Source organism: Hyla sarda, chromosome 1, assembly GCF_029499605.1.
Source record: "Hyla sarda isolate aHylSar1 chromosome 1, aHylSar1.hap1, whole genome shotgun sequence".
Classification (NCBI taxonomy): domain Eukaryota; kingdom Metazoa; phylum Chordata; class Amphibia; order Anura; family Hylidae; genus Hyla; species Hyla sarda.
This window is the reverse complement of record NC_079189.1, coordinates 3623961-3645976: the sequence shown is the minus strand read 5'-3', so window position 1 is coordinate 3645976 and position 22016 is coordinate 3623961. Positions and strand designations below refer to the sequence as shown.

The 22016-nt window shown below is 46.2% G+C and overlaps 3 protein-coding genes across 5 annotated transcripts in view; 1 reads left to right on the top strand and 2 right to left on the bottom strand.

Moving 5' to 3' along the window:
* Window positions 1-22016, top strand: part of LOC130306231 (uncharacterized) — an 870792-nt gene that overhangs the window by 342339 nt on the left and 506437 nt on the right. The window lies entirely within an intron of this gene.
* Window positions 1-22016, bottom strand: part of LOC130277291 (zinc finger protein 345-like) — a 304690-nt gene that overhangs the window by 250618 nt on the left and 32056 nt on the right. The window lies entirely within an intron of this gene.
* Window positions 63-12239, bottom strand: LOC130286798 (gastrula zinc finger protein XlCGF17.1-like). 3 transcript variants are annotated; one of them, XM_056537303.1, is made up of 2 exons: window positions 12132-12239; window positions 63-2744 (listed from the first exon to the last, which is right to left on the bottom strand). In XM_056537303.1, the coding sequence occupies exons 1-2, from the start codon at window positions 12229-12231 to the stop codon at window positions 1549-1551; spliced, it is 1296 nt and encodes a 431-aa protein (XP_056393278.1). In that variant the 5' UTR covers window positions 12232-12239; the 3' UTR covers window positions 63-1548. The 3 variants fall into 3 exon arrangements, with proteins under 3 accessions (XP_056393278.1, XP_056393286.1, XP_056393292.1); XM_056537311.1 differs by having other exon boundaries at window positions 12165-12239; XM_056537317.1 differs by lacking the exon at window positions 12132-12239 and adding an exon at window positions 5675-5768.

Here is a 22016-nt window from a genome sequence, read left to right as displayed (position 1 = left end):
TCCCCAGCGGCGGGACCCCCACGACCAGGCATCTTATCCTCAATCCTTTGGATAGGGGATAAGATGTCTTAGCGCCAGAGTACCCCTTTAAGTAATTCTACACTCCAGCGTTTGCTCCCATACTGTCCTCGCGTATCTGCTCTCTATTAGTCAGGCCTGGCACCTACATAGGGATGAAGGCAGTGTGGTTACATAATAACACTGTCTATGTCCTGGCAGGGGCACCGAGCAGTGGTGACAGCAGGATGCGGATAATTCAACTGTAAGTGCGTCCTAAGGCGCAGTTCACACGGCCATTCTCTCCCGTCCCGCTATTCTCCCCTCAATGCTTATTAAACGGATTATACTACTAATGGATGCAAAGGGATGCCATTTAGTGGCATCTTTTTTGCATCAGTTTTTCATCCGTTAGTGTCAGCCGCCTATGGACTCCAACAGCGGGACTACTGCTACTCCCTTCATGAAACAGACTCGTTTCCATGATGGGAGTAGTAGTTCCCCTGGCTGCAGGAGTCTGTGGGTGGCTGGTGAGGCTATATTAGTGCTTGTACTACTACCCCCATCATGGAACAGAGTCTATTCCATGTTGGGGGTAGTAGTACAGGGTCTTGATCGCACTGGGTCTCACTTCTGAGACCCGTTGCGATCAGACATTAGTAACCAGGGGAGCGTGTGGCATGTTTCGCTCCCCAACTATGTATATACTGTCCATACTTTCATTTTCAAATACCCCGCCGGGAGCCCTGAATGGCCGGCATTGGGTATCCATTCAGGGCTCCCGGCGGGGTTTTTAAACTTGTACTGTGAATAATCTAATTTTATTCCCCTGACCCCCGCTCAACATATTCTAGCACAATTGTTGCGCACAGCGAGGACATGTGCTCATCCCCCTACCCGATGGGCACGAGCAGCAGAGGATGGAGGAACATGTTCCCGTTGTGACTGTGCTTCATTCTCCGCTGCCCGTGCCCCAAATATTCCCCAATGCCCTCCGTACCCAAATATTTCCCTGCCAGTACTCCTAATATGCTTCCCATACTCCAAGCACAATTAGTGGGACTTGTCAATCCATTCCCCGCTGCCCGTTCCAACGCCCGCTCTGCGTCTCCTAGTGGTAACCGGCACTGTGCGCTCCAATTCATTTTTATATCTTGTGTTTATATAGGATTTCGCCAAGGTTGCACCTTAATACAACTCTTACACCAATTCTATGTGGGTTTTGTTTCCACCAGAAAATGGACCAATCACTTGGTAAATGTGGCTTAAATATAGACAAATCATGACCACGCCCCTTTTGCATATAATTATTTTTTCTGCCACAAACATAATAATACATTTGTAATTAATTCTACTCAAGATTATTTTGGTGCATGTGCGGCCACAATTCAGGCCCATCAGGCACAGTAATGGGGGCGGCGTTTCTTCTTTATGTGAATTATTTGATAAGTTCAAAATTTCATGTAAAACATTCTCTGCATATGCAGCATGACATTTCTGAGGACTCCTCAGATTTCCTATAGTAATAAAACATTTCCCACATTCTGAACATTAATACGGCTTCTCCCTTGTGTGAATTTTCTCATGTGACACAAGATTTGATTTATGTGTAAAACATTTCCCACATTCTGAACATGAATACGGCTTCTCGCCTGTGTGGATTCTCACATGTATAACAAGATCTGATTTTGCTCTAAAACATTTCCCACATTCTGAACATGAATATGGCTTCTCTCCTGCGTGGATTCGCTCATGTTGAACAAGATCTGATTTACTTTTAAAACATTTTTTACATTCTGAGCATGAATATGGCTTCTCCCCAGTATGCCTTTTCTCATGTTTTACAAGCTCTGATTTACTTTTAAAACATTTCCCACAATCTGAACACGAATATGGCTTTTCTTCTGTGTGACTCCTCTTATGTGCAACATGATTTGACTTATTTGAAAAACATTTCCCACATACCGAACATGAGTATGGCTTCTCTCCTGTGTGAATTCTCAGATGCATCAAAAGATTTGACTTATCTACAAAACATTTCCCACATTCTGAACATGAATATGGCTTATAACCTCTGTGACTTCTCTCGTGTTTAACAAGTTCTGATTTAGTTGTAAAACATTTCCCACATTCTGAACACGAATGCGGCTTCTCTCCTGTATGAATTCTCTCATGGGAAAAAAGATCTGCTTTACTTTTAAAACATTTTCCACATTCTGGGCACGAATATGGCTTCTCCGCTGTATGTCTTCTCTCGTGTTTAACACGCTCTGATTTACTTTTAAAACATTTCCCACATTCTGAACATGAATACGGTTTCTCTCCTGTGTGGACCATCTCGTGTATAACAAGACTTGCCTTAGCTACAAAACATTTCCCACATTCTGAGCATGAATATGCCTTTTCCCCTGTGTGAATTCTCCTGTGTCTAAAAAGCTGTGATCTTTTAGTAAATTCTCTTCCGCATTCCTCACAATATAAACCTTTCCCATGATCCTGCTCTGTCCTTGTGGTAACAATGTGTGGTTGGTCAGGAGAAGGTTCCTCATGATCAGGTGGATTATTATAGGATAGATCTGGATGGACATTAGGGGTAAGGAGGTCTTCTCCGGAGGAGCGCTCCATCATATCTTCATCTTCTCCTTTATCATTCAGGGATAACATGAAGTTTCCCTCAGAATTCTTACTGGGATTTTCCGTCTCTTCCTTTATATTTCCTCCATCTTTTGAATAGTCTTCGGCTTTGACTAAAAATGAAATAAAAAGCATCAAAAATGTCAAGAAATCTTCCTGTGCGGTTCCAGCCTTATAAAGCTTTGTATAATATACAACCGCCATCTTGCTGCAATGATAACACTGATCCCGGCAGCTTCATCCCTTACATACCACAGTTGGTGTCCGCAGCACCTCACAGACAGATGAAGGGGGTCAGGTTATTACTGACGGGTGACGCCAAAAGGTTCAGATTATCACCAACCGCCAATAATGTTTCGTTTTACTAAATGTATCTATTATATGATTACAATGTGACGCCCCCTAGGGGAATAACAAAAAATTAAAGATTAATTAAACAATTAAAGGGGTACTCCGGCGCCAAGACATCTTATCCCCTATCCAAAGGATAGGGTATAAGATGCCTGATTGCGGGGGTCCCGCCGCTGGGGACCCCCGTGATCTTTCATGCAGCACCCCGTTGCCATCAGTCCCCAGAGCATTGTGACATCACGGCTCCGCCCCCTTGTGCCATCACGTCCCGCCCCCTCAATGCAAGCCTATGGGAGGGGGCGTGACAGTTGTCACGCCCCCTCCCATAGGCTTGCATTGAGGGGGGGGGGGTGGAAGATCAAGGGGGGCCCCAGCTGTGGGACCCCCGCAATCAGGCATCTTTTCCCTTATCCTTTGGATAGGGGATAAGATGTCTTAGCGCCGGAGTACCCCTTTAAGGTTCCACGAATGCAGGGATACAAAAATAATACAATTCCTGGGGCCTCTAATGCTCAATCGGGAAGAGAAGGGGCGCTACAGCTCCCTGCCCTTGGGACGATTGTCAGCCCCATGTTATAGGCCCAGCGGTCAGACAACAAACACTCATTGGCTGATCCCATCTTTATATTCAGAGGGAACAGCTACGAGAAGGATTGAGCCATCATTCCTGCCGCCACCCACTTGGGTTCCCAGAATGCATTGCTTTCCCTAAGTTCTTTATCACAGACCCCCCCCCAATCCCCACCCTGCCTACCCCCCTCCCACATCAATTGTGACCCCTCCATAACATTTCAGTACACAGTAGACTATCACACAGTGAGGTAGCACCACCTGCTGTATTCATTTCCTGTCTGCTCCTCTGCCTGTTGTATTCTTCAGCACAAGGCAGTTTGCTGTAACCACACCTCATTCTCCCCTAAATTTCCAGATAAAGATATATATGTATATGACAGGGAGATGGTGAAGTAGTATGGGGGGCTGGTCAAAGGTAATGACATCACTAAGGGGGAATAGCTGGAGCCCAGAGGAAGGATCAAGCCAAATGAGACACCAGAGGATGATGCGTAGTCTCGGGAGAGAGGAAGGAGCTAGAAAACTGCTTAGACAACACCATACTGAGAGGACTATATAACTTCCTTTCAGGGATAAGTCACCCAAATGCCTGGAGCATGACAGGACCCATAGATGACCACGGAGAGGATCTCTATATAGTCACCACCCTCAGGTCCTGACTAGAGATGAGCGAACTTACAGTAAATTCGATTCATCACGAACTTCTCGGCTCGGCAGTTGATGACTTTTCCTGCATAAATTAGTTCAGCTTTCCGGTGCTCCCGTGGGCTGGAAAAGGTGGATACATTCCTAGGAGACTCTTTCCTAGGACTGTATCCATCTTTTCCAGCCCACCGGAGCACCGGAAAGCTGAACTCATTTATGCAGGAAAAGTCATCAACTGCCGAGCCGAGAAGTTCGTGATGAATCGAATTTACTGTAAGTTCGCTCATCTCTAGTCCTGACTATACATAACACAGGGGATCACTGGGGCCTGAAGGGTTAATGTAATGTAGATCTAAGGTGGAGCCTCCCCTGAAGAAGCCTCTGAATTCCCTCTGTAATCCATTACTACACACCTGGGACAACACCTCCTGGAAATATTACATACCTGGGACAACACCTCCTGGAAATATTACATACCTGGGACAACACCTCCTGGAAATACTACATACCTGGGACAACACCTCCTGGAATTATTACATACCTAGGACAACACCTCCTGGAATTATTACATACCTGGGACAACACCTCCTGGAATTATTACATACCTGGGACAACACCTCCTGAAATTATTACATACCCGGGACAACGCCTCCTGGAATTATTACATACCCGGGACAACACCTCCTGGAATTATTCCATACCTGGGACAACACCTCCTGGAATTATTCCATACCTGGGACAACACCTCCTGGAATTATTCCATACCTGGGACAACACCTCCTGCAATTATTCCATACCTGGGACAACACCTCCTGGAATTATTCCATACCTGGGATAACACCTCCTGGAATTATTCCATACCTGGGACAACACCTCCTGGAATTATTCCATACCTGGGACAACACCTCCTGGAATTATTCCATACCTGGGACAACACCTCCTGGAATTATTCCATACCTGGGACAACACCTCCTGGAATTATTCCATACCTGGGACAACACCTCCTGGAATTATTCCACACCTGGGACAACACCTCTTGGAATTATTCCACACCTGGGACAACACCTCTTGGAAGTATTCCACACCTGGGACAACACCTCCTGGAATTATTCCATACCTGGGACAACACCTCCTGGAATTATTCCATACCTGGGGTAACACCTCCTGGAATTATTACATACCTGGGGTAACACCTCCTGGAATTATTACATACCTGGGACAACACCTCCTGGAATTATTACATACCTGGGGTAACACCTCCTGGAATTTCCTCCTTCACTTCCCTCATACACGGGTGATGGCCCCTCATCCTCTCTTCTTCATCCTCCACTTTATTATCTCCCCCCTGATGTGACATATAGAACAATTCACTACAATACAGCAGACAGGAGAAGCAACAGAGACCCCCAAAATCTACCCCCACATCTATGACTGCAGGACCCCCCTTTAGAGATATAGGATCAGCCTCATTTACCTGATGCTTCTCTGGGACATTTCCCTCTGGACAGTCCTGGGAATACAGAGGGCGGGGACACCTCTCGGGTGGATTTCTATCAATGACTTCATCTGTAGGGAACACACAGGGAATGAATACATCAGTACAGAACACACAGTGATGAATAGATTATTCCATGTGATCAGATGATGGGTGTAGTAGTATCTAGGAGGCCGTCTTTTTCTACAAATCCTCCATGACAGCCCCCTAGGAATTACATCATTGGTCCCAGAAGGGACAGGAAAAAAAACCCACAAAATATGTTGTGAGCCCCTCCCCCCAGACCATCCCCGGTGTATTATAACTGGTCACCATTGGTCGCGCTCATAGAGAGGGGAATATTCTGTGGTTTTGGGTGATTGGTATAAACTGTTTGACCATAATGTCTAATCCTAGATTTCTCTCCATCTCCCTGACAGCCCCGTAGGAGACCATGTGATGATCCTAGGGGGGACCCGCAGCCTGTAGAACCTTCCGGAAGAATCTAGAGGGAATGAAGAAGATATTTTTGTTCTTCCCTCATTTCTGTCAGGTCCGTCCACCTACTGTACCCTTTACTTTATAGGGTTGCTGGTTATTTTGGGACTGAAAGGACCCTCTCTCTTTCTCTCTCTCTCTCTCTCTCTCTTTCTCTCTCTTTCTCTCTCTCTTTCTCTCTCTCTTTCTCTCTCTCCTTATTTCTCTCTCTCTCCTTATTTCTTTCTCTCTCTTTCCCTTTCTCTCTCTCTCCTTATTTCTTTCTCTCTCTCTTTCTCTCTCTCTCTCTTTCTTTCTTTCTCTCTGTCTCTCTCTTTCTCTCTCTCTCTCTCTCTCTTTCTTTCTCTCTCCCTCTCTCTCTCTTTCTCTCTCTCTCTCTTTCTCTCCTTATTTCTCTCTCTCTATCTCTCTCTTTCTTTCTCTCTCTCCTTATTTCTCTCTCTTTTCTTATTTATTTTTCTCTCTCCCTCTCTCTCTCTCTCTCTTTATCTCTCCCTCTTTCTTTCTCTCTCTCTTTCTCTCTCTTTCTCCCTCTTTCTTTCTCTCTCCCTCTTTCTTTCTCTCTCTCTCTCTCTCTTTCTTTCTCTCTCTCTTTCTCTCTCTCTCTCTCTCTCTCTCCCTCTTTCTTTCTCTCTCCCTCTTTCTTTCTCTCTCTCTTTATCTCTCTCTCTCTCTCTCTCTCTCTTTCTCCCTCTCTCTTTCTCTCTCTCTATTTAAATGACTGGGTTTCAGGAATAGATATATTCTTGTCCATCCTCTCTTATTTAGAGCTGAACCAAATACAGACGGACCCTCTTAGATTTACTGTATTGCCCCGACCACGTTTCCCCCGATCCCCGGGCAGAATGTGAGGGTTACTTCCTGAGCCGACACCTTAATCCACTAAGTAAAATGTAACTAATCCGAGGACGGAAGAAATAAGATGTTATGTGGCCTCTAGTCTTTCCCTCCTGGAGAGATCTTCTTAGTGAGAGATCCATCTGAAGAGCGACCTAACTACACAGGTAGAGTAAGGAGACCCTCAGTCTGTCTCAGTCCGGAGGCATCATGGAGGGGAATCTATTTTGATACCTCTGCCCCTGGACATCGATCTTTGATGGATCTTTCCGAATTCTTCTTCATTATAAGGGAACGTCTTCCTCACCTCTCTGCGTATTCTTTCTTTTCTGGCCCCTTCCTATGACTATTATTTGGAGGTTTTCGTGCACATTATCCCTGCAAATATTTTATTATTTATACTTTTCTTTTTCTGTTTATTTTTAATATTCACTGTTAATCTGAATAACTAAACTAACTAGATCCGCAATATCTTCTGATTACAGTGATATTATGTATCCTCATCTATTATGATCATCCATATCAGCTTGGGAATTATAGGTATTTTACAAACTGGGGCCACTGCTATATATATATATGTGTGTGTGTGACAGTTTTTTTTTTTTTTTTTTTACCTGATTTAAGAAGATTTAGGGCTTTGTTTTTTTTGCGCGATCAATTGTCCTTTGTTATATTCAAGGAAATAATAACGTAGCGCTCCAATTGCAGTTAAAATAATAGTAAAATTTATTCTTGCAATCCAAAATATATATGTGACGTTTCGGTCAAAAATGACCTTCCTCAGACCGGATTGCTGCGGAGGAGGGAAGAAGTTAAAGGTGTACTCTGCCCCTAGACATCTTATCCCCTATCCAAAGGATAGGGGATAAGATGTCAGATCGCTGGGGTCCCGCTGCTGGGGACCCCGGGGATCGCTGCTGCGGCACCGCGCTATCATTACTGCGCAGAGCGAGATCGCTCTGCACGTAATGACGGGCGATACAGGGGCCGGAGCATAGTTACGTCACGGCTCCGCCCCTCGTGACGTCATGGCACTCCCCCGTCAATACAAGTCTATGGGAGGGGGCGTGGCGCCCCCTGCCATAGACTTGCATTAAGGGGATGGGCCGTGATGTCATGAGGGGCGGAGCCATGACGTCACGCTGCTCTGTCCCCTGTATCGCCCGTCATTACACACAGAGCGAACTCGCTCTGCGCAGTAATGATGGCGGGGTGCTGCAGCAGCGATCCCCGGGGTCCCCAGCAGCGGGACCATGGCGATCTAACTTCTTATCCCCTATCCTTTGGATAGGGGATAAGATGCCAGGGGCGGAGTACCCCTTTAATGAAGAACGGTATCGGATAACCGTGTGACAGGTACGTAGGTAGGGCGACAGTAGTCGCCCTACCTACGTACCTGTCACACGGTTATCCGCAGAGAGTGCTGTATCTTCTATCAATACTTGGTCCTTTGTGATGACATCACTCACTTTACCAGAAAATACTATTTGTGCGGGGAAATTAAAAAGAAAACCGCAATTTTGCTAATTTTGGAAGGTTTCGTTTTCACACCGTAAAATAAAAAAAAAAAAATACAATTTTAAAAATAACGTTTTCTTTGTTCTGTGGGTCAATACGATTAAAATGATACCCATGATTACATACTTTTCTATTATTGTACTGCTTTAAAAAAATTTAAAAAAAAAATCAAACTTTTTAACCAAAATTACTATGTTTAAAATCCCTCTATTTTGATGACCTATACCTTTTTCATTTTTCTATATAAGCGGAGGTATGAGGGTTTTTTTTGTTTACTTTTTTATTGATACATTTGTATTTATGAAACTTTTAATTAATTAAAACATTATTTTTTTTGGGGGGGGGGCCCCCCCCCCCCAAAAAAAATGTTTTAATTAATTAAAAGTTTCATAAATACAAATGTATTTGTAAATATGATGTAAAAAATAAAAGCTGCAATTTTTTGACAATTTTTTTTTCCACATTTATGCTGTTCACCGTACGGGATCAATAACATTATATTTTAATATTTTGGATATTTATGCACGCAGAGATACAAAATATGTTTACCATTTTTTTAATTTATTTTTAAATTTTTATTTTTTTACACTTTTTGGGGGTAAAATGGGAAAAAGGGATTATTTACATTTATGATTTTTATTGGGGTAGGGGATTTTTGCAAATTTTTTTTTTACGCTTTTTATTTCCCCTTTAGCTGTTTGTGCATGCTGGGAGTTGTAGTTATGCAACAGCTGGAGGAACACTTTTTCTTAGAATTTTTTTTGTTGCCTCCAGCTGTTGCATAACTACAACTCCCAGCATGCACAAACAGCCAATGAGCATGCTGGGAGTTGTAGTTAAAGGGGTAGTCCAGTGGTGAAAAACTTATCCCCTATCCTAAGGATAGGGGATAAGTTTGAGATCGCGGGGGGTCCGACCGCTGGGGCCCCCTGCGATCTCTCTGTACGGGGCCCCGGCTCTCCGCCGAGATAGCGGGTGTCGACCCCCGCACGAGGCGGCGGCCGACACGCCCCCTCAATACATCTCTATGGCAGAGCCGGAGATTGCCGAACGCAGCGCTTCGGCTCTGCCATAGAGTTGTATTGAGGGGGCGTGTCGGCCGCCGCCTCGTGCGGAGGTCGACACGCCCCCTTCCAGCGGGCTGTCGGGGCTCCGTACAGGAGATCTCGGGGGGCCCCAGCGGTCGGACCCCCCGCGATCTGCAACTTATCCCCTATCCTTAGGATAGGGGATAAGTTGCTCACCACTGAATCACCACTGGACTACTCCTTTAAAAAAAAAACTGGAGACAAAGTGGCCGACATTTATAATTGTCTTTAGACAGTTTTTTGTGTCTACAAAATGCGCAAAAAAGGAGCAAGTAGGGATTATTTGCTCCTTTTGGTTTACACATTTCTGCTGATTTTGAGTTGTAATCCACTGATTTTGGAAATACACATGATATGGACGGGTTTTATGAACTGCGCCTTTTTGCGAAAAGGCGCAAAAAAGGCGCAAAGCCACTGAGAAGTCTCTAAAACTACATCAGCCCAGACTTAGCTTTTTGGTGTATGTGAAGAGAGAAATTTCAGAAAATGTGACCTGCACAAAATGTATCAAATGCTCTGTGACCATTTAATAAATTTTGTGCTCCTACACATTACACACAAAAAAAGTGTCGAAAAATGCTTCACTTACACCTACAATGATAAATGCTTTTCTTGCACCTATAATGCATTATAAATGTTTCACTTACCCCTACAATGATAAATGCTTCACTTACACCTACAATGATAAATGCTTCACTTACACCTACAATGATAAATGCTTCACTTACACCTACAATGATAAATGCCTCACTTACACCTACAATGATAAATGCCTCACTTACACCTACAATGATAAATGCTTCACTTACACCTATAATGCATTATAAATGCTTCACTTACACCTACAATGATAAATGCTTCACTTACACCTACAATGATAAATGCCTCACTTACACCTACAATGATAAATGCCTCACTTACACCTACAATGATAAATGCCTCACTTACACCTACAATGATAAATGCTTCACTTACACCTACAATGATAAATGCTTCACTTACACCTACAATGATAAATGCTTCACTTACACCTACAATGATAAATGCCAACCAGTGTGTGGAAAACACTGCCCTATGGGGGAAAAAAAATTATAATAAAAAAAATAAATAAAAAGGCAATAATTGTGAAAAAGACCCTTATAAAAGCTTAAATCACCCCAAACAAACAAACATATTTGGTATCACCGCATGCATAAATGTCGCAACTATTAAAATATTAAAACAATGGCAGAAACCTTAAAAAAAGAAAAATAAATAAATAAAAAATTATAATAAATATTATTTTATAAAAAATTTTTGCTGATTTTTGGTCACTTCATGTAGCAGAAGAAAATTAGTAAAAAGTGACCAAAAAGTCCCATCAAAACTAAAATGGTACTGCTAAAAACTACAGATCATGGCGCAAAAAATGACCGTCATACATCCCCATATACAGAAAAATCAAACTTTATAGAGGTCCGAAAATTTTACACATACTAATTTTGGTGATTGTAGGTATTATAACATTCACCATGCAGGCAGCTTCTCACAACAATCTCTTGGTGTCAGCGGGATTTCTGGGGAGTGCGGCTCCTTCCCCCCCGTTACTGTGTACTCTGTGCACCCTAAAGTGACCAAATTGACGGCCTTATTATAGCACCGGGCCTGGCTTTGTCATGGAGGGTTCAGATTCAATACAGGTGACTGGTTATCTCCCAAAAAACCTCCATAAATATACTTACCAATCGGGCATTCTCAAATGTGCGCATGAAGCAGGATTAGACAGACAGTATCCCTGACGTGTCACTCACCGTGCACCGATGACCTCAGATTTGTCTGTGCACATGACCTCAGATGCCAACCCGAGATCCCCGCATCCCGAGCGCCGCACCAGTACTCCAGAGTCGCGGTGAGATTCCGGGGGTGAGCTCCATTACCTCCCCAGAGGGAGACCCTGGACTGACACCCAGGAGCAGTGGCGTAGCTATAGGGCAGTGGTCTTCAACCTGCGGACCTCCAGATGTTGCAAAGCTGCAACTTCCAGCATGCCCGGACAGCCGTTGGCTGTCCGGGCATGCTGGGAGTTGTAGTTTTGCAACATCTGGAGGGTCACAGGTTGGAGACCACTGCTATAGGGGGTGCAGAGGAAGCAGTCGCATCGGGGCCCTGTGACTGAGGGGCCCCACCAGAAGACACCAGTAGTATGAATGGCACATGATAGACATGGGCCCTATTAGAGATTTTGCTTTGGGGCCCAGAAGCTACAAGTTTGGCCTCTGCCCAGGAACATGGAACTAAACATCCACAGCAAGATCCTGGGAAGGAGGACGCCCGAGCCCCCTCGCTCCACTGCTGGGAATTCTTTTATTATCTTTGGGATCCCATCAGGTTCTCCCTTCTCTTGTGTCAGGAATAAACACGGGTGATGGTGGATGAGGAGGGACTTTTATCCTCTCAGGGTTTATTCCTGTTCCTTCTAGGACCAATGGTGTAATCCTCGGGGGCTGTCATAGAGATGAAGGGGATATAGGTTTTACCTTTACAACCAATGAAAGTCTCCCCCTCCTTACACTGCGGATCGGCCCCGAAATCCGTCTCCTCTTCTGCTTCATCTTTAACCTCAACCTTAATATCCATCAGATCTTCACCCTAAACAAAGAAGAAAACGTGTAAAACAGCAGTCAAACCCCCCGTACTCATCTTTCTGTGCTAATCGATGCAGTGTGAGGTGAAAATTTGTGACCCACCTCCCCTCAGCTCTCTGAAGGTTTCCGAAGCTAGAGCTGGAGGAGGGCAGAGCAGGTACACGCCCCCCTCATCTCCCCTCCCAGCCCGTGCACCTTGTCATCCTCCCCTGCTCTGTCTTCTTTCTCCAGTGCAGACCTGCGTCCTCCGAAGGCAGAGCAGGGAGAGGGGAGATGAGGAGCCGTGTACGTCCTCTCTCCCCTGCTCTGCCTTCTTTTCCCCATGGAAACTTGTGTCCTCCGAAGGCTCGTGCTGTGATGTCCCCCCTTATCCCCAGCTCATGTAGTATGTCCCCCTTCACACATAGAAATCATTAGGGAGGGAAGATGAGGAGCCGTGTACATCCTCTCTCCCCTGCTCTGGCTTTTTTCCCCCCATGGAAACTTGCGTCCTCCGAAGGCAGAGCAGGGAGAGGGGAGATGAGGAACCGTGTACGTCCTCTCTCCCCTGCTCTGCCTTCTTTCTCCCATGCAGACCTGCATCCTCCGGGAGGAGAGATGAGGGGGGCGTGTACCTGCCCTCCCCCCAGTTCGAGCTTCGGAAACCTTCGGAGAGCTGAGTGGAAGAGCGGACGCAGGTCTGCACGGGTCTCAACTTTCTACCTCACATCAACAAAAGGGGTTGGCATGACGTGACATCAGCGGTGTTGGGCGTTTTTGCACTGATCTGGTGCAAAACTCAGCAAGTTTGCACTCCTGTAAACTACCTAACCAGCCAGGAACAGAGTGGAGTGCTCCTCACTGACACTGGTAAGCTACAGTACTGCCATGGAGAAAAAGGGCCGCCGCTGGGGGGGTGGGTGTTGCTGATGAATGATCAGGGTGCTACTGCTGTCTGTCCACCAACACCCCACAATCCGCCCCACCCAGCGTTACTACCACCCTAATCTGATGCTAATGTCACAGGGGGGTAGGAGGAATATGGGGGGGGTGGCGTTGTTGGTGGATGATGGGGGTGCTACTGCTGGGAGGGGCCCTGGCAGTAGCATCTCAATCATCCAACCCCCAGCAGTAGCACCCCCATCATCCGTCAGCTCATGCTATTACCATGGGGGTAGGGGGGATGGGGAGGGGGGTGTTGCTGGTGCATGATGGGGGCATTATATGTGAGGGGCACATGATGGGGCATTATATGTGAGGGGCGCATGACGGGGGCATTATATGTGAGGGGCACATGATGGGGACATTATATATGAGGGGCACAGGATGGGGGCATTATATGTGAGGGGCGCATGATGGGGCATTATATGTGAGGGGCGCATGATGGGGGCATTATATGTGAGGGGCACATGATGGGGGCATTATATGTGAGGGGCACATGATGGGGGCATTATATGTGAGGGGCACAGGATGGGGGCATTATATGTGAGGGGCACATGATGGGGCATTATATGTGAGGGGCGCATGATGGGGCATTATATGTGAGGGGCACAGGATGGGGGCATTATATGTGAGGGGCACAGGATGGGGGCATTATATGTGAGGGGCGCATGATGGGGGCATTATATGTGAGGGGCACATGATGGGGGCATTATATGTGAGGGGCGCATGATGAGGCATTATATGTGAGGGGCGCATGATGGGGGCATTATATGTGAGGGGCGCATGATGGGGGCATTATATGTGAGGGGCGCATGATGGGGCATTATATGTGAGGGGCAGATGATGGGGCATTATATGTGAGGGGCAGATGATGGGGCATTATATGTGAGGGGCACATGATGGGGGAATTATATGTGAGGGGCACATGATGGGGGCATTATATGTGAGGGGCACATGATGGGGGAATTATATGTGAGGGGCAGATGATGGGGGAATTATATGTGAGGGGCACATGATGGGGGAATTATATGTGAGGGGCAGATGATGGGGGCATTATATGTGAGGGGCACATGATGGGGGAATTATATGTGAGGGGCAGATGATGGGGCATTATATATGAGGGGCACATGATGGGGGAATTATATGTGAGGGGCAGATGATGGGGCATTATATATGAGGGGCACATGATGGGGGAATTATATGTGAGGGGCACATGATGGGGGCATTATATGTGAGGGGCACATGATGGGGGCATTATATGTGAGGGGCACATGATGGGGGCATTATATGTGAGGGGCACATGATGGGGCATTATATGTGAGGGGCACATGATGGGGCATTATATGTGAGGGGCGCATGATGGGGCATTATATGTGAGGGGCACATGTGGCCCAGCCGCTACCTCCAGTGGCACCCAGATAATTTGAGTTTGAGACCCCTGGTGTAGAATGATCCTGGGATCAATCACTTCATGGTCATATTATGGGGGGACTATAAGGGATTATAAGGATATAGTAATGGCCGCCCCCTGTGCACATTATTATTCCTATTATTGTTACTACAGGAGCCAAAAACTACACAAATAAACACTCAAAACTCACCTTCTCCACAATCTCAATGTAGGACCTGTGATGATGTCACAATCATGTGACCAGGACATGTGGGGGCGGAGCTCAGCAGGATAGGAGAGAATGTGGATGCAGGACCTGTGAGGATGTCACAATCATGTGACCAGTGCATGTGGGGGCGGAGCTCAGCAGGATAGGAGAGAATGTGGATGCAGGACCTGTGAGGATGTCACAATCATGTGACCAGTGCATGTGGGGGCGGAGCTCAGCAGGATAGGAGAGAATGTGGATGAAGGACCTGTGAGGATGTCACAATCATGTGACCAGAACATGTGTGGGCGGAGCTCAGCAGCATAGGAGAGAATGTGGATGTAGGACCTGTGAGGATGGTCATGTGACAGGAGTAGGCGGAGCTCAGCAGTAGGTGAGGATAAATAATGGTAAAGGACCTTTGAGGATGGTCATGTGACAGGAAGAGCTCAGAATTAGAAAGTTTTATAATGTCTTGGATACGATTACAGGAGGTTTGTTACATTGTGTCAGCTTTATAGGTGAAACCATCATCTCCTTCTCCTGAATGATCCCCCAAGGATGGACAAGGACAGGAATGAGATGACTAAGAGAATATTACACTTCACCTTGGAGATCCTCCACCTGCTGACCGGAGAGGTGAGGTGACCCATCTATTTTAGGACATTGTCAGTCATCAGCCTTAAAGGGGTTCTCCACTGCCCTGCCTTCCGTGTTCGAGGCCGCCCCCCTCGTGACGTCACACCCGGACCCTCAATGAAAGTCTATTTAAAGGGGGCGTGACAGCTGCTGTCCCCTCAATGCAAGCCTATGGATGGGGCGTGACTGAGCATAGTGACATCATGGCTCTGCCCCCTCAATGCAAGCCTATGGATGGGGCGTGACTGAGCATAGTGACATCACGGCTCCGCCCCTATGTGACATCATGCTCCGCCCCTCAATGCAAACCTATGGAGGGGGCGGGACAGCAGCTGTCACGCCCCTTCCATAAATCAAACAACCTACTTGGAAAGATAAATCCCCTCAGGGTAAACCCTGACTGAAGATCCCCTGTAAAATTTAACCTGTCATCAACAAAAACTTTTAATATGTTGTTCATAATCATTAATGAAGAGATATTGTAATATATCTTCATTAAGAAATATTAATATTTATACCAGTTTTTTCATTTTATACTTTTGGCCACTAGGGGTCACTCTTCTATGCCTGGTCTGCAGGCAGCTTCCTATGCTTTTCATAGTAAGTGTACAGCTTTTAGGACTAATGCTTAAGGGTTCTGGTCCTTCCACCGGAAGTTCAGTACTGTGAGCTACAAGCCTGCACATGCCTCTCATATAACAGAGGCCAGTCACCTCCCCCTCCCCCCTGCTCTGTGTTCTCCCTGCCCCTCATCACACATTATCTTATACATTGTATCATCTCACTGCACTCCCTGCTCTGTGCCCCCTCCCCTGTACTTAGTCTGTATGCACACTGCAGAGCAGTGTTTCCCAACCAGGCTGTCTCCAGCTGTTGCAAAACTACAACTCCCAGCATGCCCGGACAGCTGTTGGCTGTCTGGGCATGCTGGGAGTTGTAGTTTTGCAACAGCTTGAGGTGCCCTGGTTGGGAAACACTGCTGCAGAGGGAGAGCAGCATACAGGAAGACTGGCAGAAGCAGAGTCCCGGCCAGGCTTCATGTGACATCATGCCTGCCGGGACCCGCCTCCTTCCACCCCTCAGAAAGACCGTGCTCCTGAGCTAATGAAGAGGGATAAAAAAGGTAATGTTAAAATTTTTGGGTCATTCATGTTTTTAGCCACTAGATGGCAGTAGTGTTTAAAATCTCTCAACTCTGTGCACAGTTAATTCCTCCCTGGTGGGATCGCTAAGTGTCTGTTAGGCTGGGTTCACACCATGTTTTGTTAAATACGGTTCCCGTATATGGCTGGGAGGAGGGGTGGGCGGGGCTTAATCACGGCGCCCGCACTCAGCCGTATTCGGGTACCGTATTTAACGTATGTCTATGAGCCGACTGGAGTGAACCGCAGCCTCCGGTCGGCTTCGTTTTCGGCTGTATGCGGTTTCCCGACCGTAGGCAAAACACGGTCGACCACATTTTTGCCTGCGGTCAGGAAACTGCAAAATGCGCCGCGATTAAGCACCCCCCCTCCTCCCAGCCGTATACGGGAACCGTATTTAACAAAACGTGGTGTGAACCCTTATACAGACTACTGTTTTATATCGTGCCTATCTAGTATACTCCGGTTCCCTGCTGCAGCTTGGACTCTCGCTGTATTACTAGAACAGGTCACTGGCACAGGGTGATATTAAAACATTAGACCTCTCCTCTTAATGTTTGCGCCATTTTGAATGGCTTTCTCAAAAAATGCGAGGCCACCCTGAGGGGATTTATCTCCCCAAGTAGGTTGTTTGATTTAAAGTTGGCCCAGAGATCCCTAGGGGACCAATTTTGTGGTATATGCACCTTCCATAGGCTTGAGCGTGATGTCACACGGGGGCGGAGCTGTGATGTCACAATGCTCCGACCCCATGATCGGCAGTCATCAGCTGACAGCTGCCACGCCCCCTCCCATAGGCTTGCATTGAGGGGGCGGAGCGTGATATCACACGGGGGCGGAGCCGTGACATCACTATGCTCCATCCCTGTGATCGCTAGTAATCGGACCCAGAGCGAACACGCTCCGGGGGCTGATTCTAATGGGGCGCGGTGTGGAAGATCACAGGGGTCCCCAGCGGCGGGACCCCCGCAATCAGGCATCTTATCCCCTATGCTTTGGATAGGGGATAAGATGTCTTAGCGCCGGAGTACCCCTTTAACCTCTAACGTCCCCACTACCTGGGCTTTAATGCCCAAGGATGTTAGAGAACGTCCTGTTGTATTTCCGGTCTCTGCCGCGCGCCGGGCAGAGATCGGAATCGGATGCCTGCTGAAATGCTTCAGCAGGGATCCAGGGCAAACGCCGAGGGGGGCCATGTAGGCCCCCCATGTCGGCGATCGTCGCAAATCGCAAGGGAAATCGCCCTTGCGATCTGCGGCGATACCGGGCTGATCGGGTCTCTGGGACCCGACCGCCCGGTAATTTCGCATGATCCCGGGTGTCACAGACAGCCAGGACCATGCTGGAGCCTAGGAGCGAGGGGGCAAGCCGGCCACCTCCTCCGATCCCCTGCGATCTGTCGGTTAGTTAACCGACCAATCGCAGGGGGGGGGGCGGTTACTTCCGGAGGACGTGGCGGGGGACAGGGGAGTGCTGGGGACCGGCCCCGGTACTTACCTCGTCCCTGAAGACCCGGATCCCGGCGATGAAGACGGCGGCAGCGGTGACAGGTGAGTAGATCTTCAGCCGCGGTCGGGCCCTTTACAGGAATGCACTTCGCCGTAAAGCGACATGCATTGCTGTAATGGGACCATGTATACTACAACTCCCAGCATGCCCAGACAGCCCTTGGCGTCTGGGCATGCTGGTAGTTGCAGTTTTGCAACATCTGGAGGTCCACAGTTTGGAGACCACTATGCCCTTCCAGATGTTGCAAAACTACACATCCTCAGCATGCCCTTACTGTCCAGGCATGCTGGGAGTTGTAGTTCTGTAACATCTGGTCCTTCAGATGTTGCAGAACTACAACTCCCATCATGCCTGGACAGTTTTGGCATACTGGGAGTTGTAGTTTTGCAACATCTGGAAGGGCACAGATTGGGAACCACTGTATTAATGGTCTGCAAACTGTAGTCCTCCAGATGTTGCAAAACTACAACTCCAAGCATGCTGGGAGTTGTAGTTCGGCAACATCTGACTCTAAAGAGGTTGTCGAACTACTACTCCCAGCATGCCTGAGAATGCTGGGAGTTGTGGTTTTGCAACAACTGGAGGCACACTGGTTGGGAAACATTGTCTGTTTCCTAACTCAGTGTTTCCCAACCCGTGTGCCTCCAGCTGTTGCAAAACTATAACTACCAGCATCCACTGATAGACTGTGCATGCTGGGAGTTGTAGTTTTGCAACAGCTGGAGGTCCCCCCCCCCCCGTGAATGTACAGGGTACATTCACATGGGCAGGGGCTTACAGTGAGTGTCAGGCTGCAAGTTTGCGATGCAGCAAATTTTGCGCGGCAGCTCAAACTCGCTGTAATCCCCCCGCCCGTGTGACTGTACCCTAAAAACACTACACTACACTAACACAAAATAAAATAAAAAGTAAAAAACACTACATATACACATACCCCTACACAGCCCCCCTCCCCAATAAAAATGAAAAAAGTCTGGTACGCTACTGTTTCCAAAATGGAGCCTCCAGCTGTTGCAAAACAACAACTCTCAGTATTGCCGGACAGCCGTTGACTGTTCAAACATGCTGGGAGTTTTGCAACAGCTGGAGGCACCCTGTTAGGGGTATTCTACGCCAGTGATTCCCAATGTCCACCCCTATGCAAATCCCTAATTCAGGCCTCAAATGCACATGGCGCTCTCTCACTTTGGAGCCCTGTCGTATTTTAAGGCAACAGTTTAGGGACACATATGGGGTATCGCCGTACTCGGGAGAAATTGCCTAACAAATTTTGGGGGGCTTTTTCTCCTTTAACCCCTTATGAAAAGGTGAAGTTGGGGTCTACACCAGCATGTTAGTGTAAAAAAATAAATTGTTTACACTAACATGCTGGTGTTGCCCTATACTGTTCATTTTGACAAGAGGTAAAAGGGAAAAAAGACCCCCAAAATTTGTACTGCAACTTCTCCCGACTACGGAGATACCCCATATGTGAGCACAAAGTGCTCTGGGGGCGCACAACAAGGCCCAGAAGGGAGAGTGCACCATGTACATTTGAGGGGATTTGCACAGGGGTGGCTGATTGTTACAGCGGTTTTCACAAACGCAAAAAAAAAAAACACGTGACCCCATTTTGGAAACTACACCCCTCACGGAATGTAATGAGGGGTGCAGTGAGAATTTACACCCCACAGGTGTCTGACAGATCTTTGGAACAGTGGGCTGTGCAAATTAAAAAATTTGTACAGCTCACTGTTCCAAAGATCTGACAGACACCAGTGGGGGGTAAATGCTCACTGTTCCTCAAGGGGTCTAGTTTCCAAAATGGTATGCCATGTGTTTTTTTTTTTTTTTTGCTGTCCTGGTACCATAGGGGCTTCCTAAATGCGACATGCCCCCGAGCAAAATTTGCTCTCCAAAAGCCAAATATGACTCCTTCTCTTCTGAGCATTGTAGTTTGCCCGTAGTGCACTTCAGGTCAACTTATGGGGTACCTTCATACTCAGAAGAGATGGGGTTACAAATTTTGGGGGGTATTTTCTGCTATTAACTCTTGCAAAAATGTGAAATTTGGGGGGAAACACACATTTTAGTGAAAAAATAATTTTTTTTACATATGCAAAAGTCGTGAAACACCTGTGGGGTATTAAGGTTCACTTTACCCCTTGTTATGTTCCCCAAAGGGTCTAGTTTCCAAAATGCAATATATTGCGGGGGTCTTCAGCGGCGGGACCCCCCGCGATCAGACATCTTATCCCCTATCCTTTGGATAGGGGATAAGATGTCTAGGGGTGGAGTACCCCTTTAAGGACCAGACCAATTGCAATTTTTTCCTCCTCTTTTTCTAAAAATCATACCGCTTTCAATTTTGCACCTACAGACCCATATCAGGGCTTGGTTTTTTTGCACCACTAATTGTACTTTGTAATGACATCAATCATTTAATAAAGTCTACCGCAAAACCAAAAAATATATATATTTTCATATGGGATGAAATTGATAAAACAAAAAAACTCTTTTGTAAATTTTGGGGGCTTCCGTTTCTACACAGTGGAATTTTCGGTAAAAATTACACATTATCTTTATTCTGTAGATCCATACGGTTACAAGGATACCCAATTTATGTAGGATTTAATTTTATTTTACTGCTTTAAAAAAATCCTAACTACATGCACCAAAATTTGTATCTTTAAAATTGTGATCATCTTACCCCTATAACTTTTATTTTTATTGGTACCATTTTAGTTTTGATGGGTCTTTTTGATCGCTTTTTATTAATATTTTTATGGTATATGAAGTGACCAAAAATGCACAATTTTGGACTTTGGTATTTTTTACGTGTACGTCATTGACTGTGCGGTTTAGCTAACCTTAGATTTTAATAGTTGGGACATTCATGCATGCGGCGGTAGCACATTTTTAGTACATTTTATTTAATTGGGAAAAGGGGGGTGACTTAAACTTTTAATAGGGAAGGGGTTAATTCACTTTTCTAAACTTACTTTTTTTTTTTTTTTTTAGCCACAGGGGGCTAAAACATGCAATCTTCTGATTGCATACACTGATCAATGGTATGACATAGCATAGCATTGATCAGTGTAACCAGCACTCTGCTGCAGGCTTAGAGCAGCAGATTGCCAAATGGACAACGGAGAGGCAGGTGAGGACCCTCTCGTCGTCCGGCAAGCTGATCGGGACATCGCCATAGTTCCGATCAGTTCTGTTGAGCTGCTTGTACATTTTTACTTTCATTTTAGACGGTGCGATCAACTTTGATTGCGGGGTCTAAAGGGTTAATACCTGGCATCGGCGGTGCCCGGCATTAGCCATGGGTGGCTGCCCATAGCAACTGGGACCCATGGGGTTTAACCAGTTCTCCTCTGGTGAGAATGGTTTAAACACCATAAACGGGACCAGGGCGTACAGGTACGCCCTTGGTCCTAAACTGTCAGGGCGTACCTGTACGCCCTGTGTCCTGAAGAGGTTAAACAAAAATCAACAAAGAACTTGGGGTTGTTAAGGCTAACTGTACCTCCTGTTACATTCCATAAGGTGGGTATCCAAAATATTGTGCTATTTGTTTTTTTTTTGGAAGTTCGTTCCCCAGGTGTGGTTCATTAAAATAGTCTTTCTAAAAACCCATTGTGTCTAGTGCGCTCAATGAGCACTTTACATCCACATATGAGGTATTGCTATACTACATAAAAATTGGGTTAGAAACTTTTGGGGTTTATTTCTCATTTCACCCATTGTTAAATAGAGCTCAACATTTGCTTAAAGAACATTGTAATGTTAAAAAATTAAATTTAAAAAGAAAAATATGGGACAAAAAAAAATTATTATATACATGAAGAGTAGACATGGCAATGCATTATCGGAACGGTTTCGTTATTTGGCCAAGCAGAGCCTAAATTTACTGTTACGTTTTCAAACATAAATATAATTTTTTTTTACATCCATACATTGGACAATTCTGATCATTTTACTCA

Bases quoted from the DNA above. Each gene is read 5' to 3' on its own strand.
- LOC130286798 (XM_056537303.1), bottom strand. From the start codon at position 12,231: ATGGATATTAAGGTTGAGGTTAAAGATGAAGCAGAAGAGGAGACGGAT. The intron at 2,745-12,131 runs GTAAAACCTATA...TTTCATTTTTAG, and splicing joins GACTTTCATTGGTTGTAAAG to TCAAAGCCGAAGACTATTCA.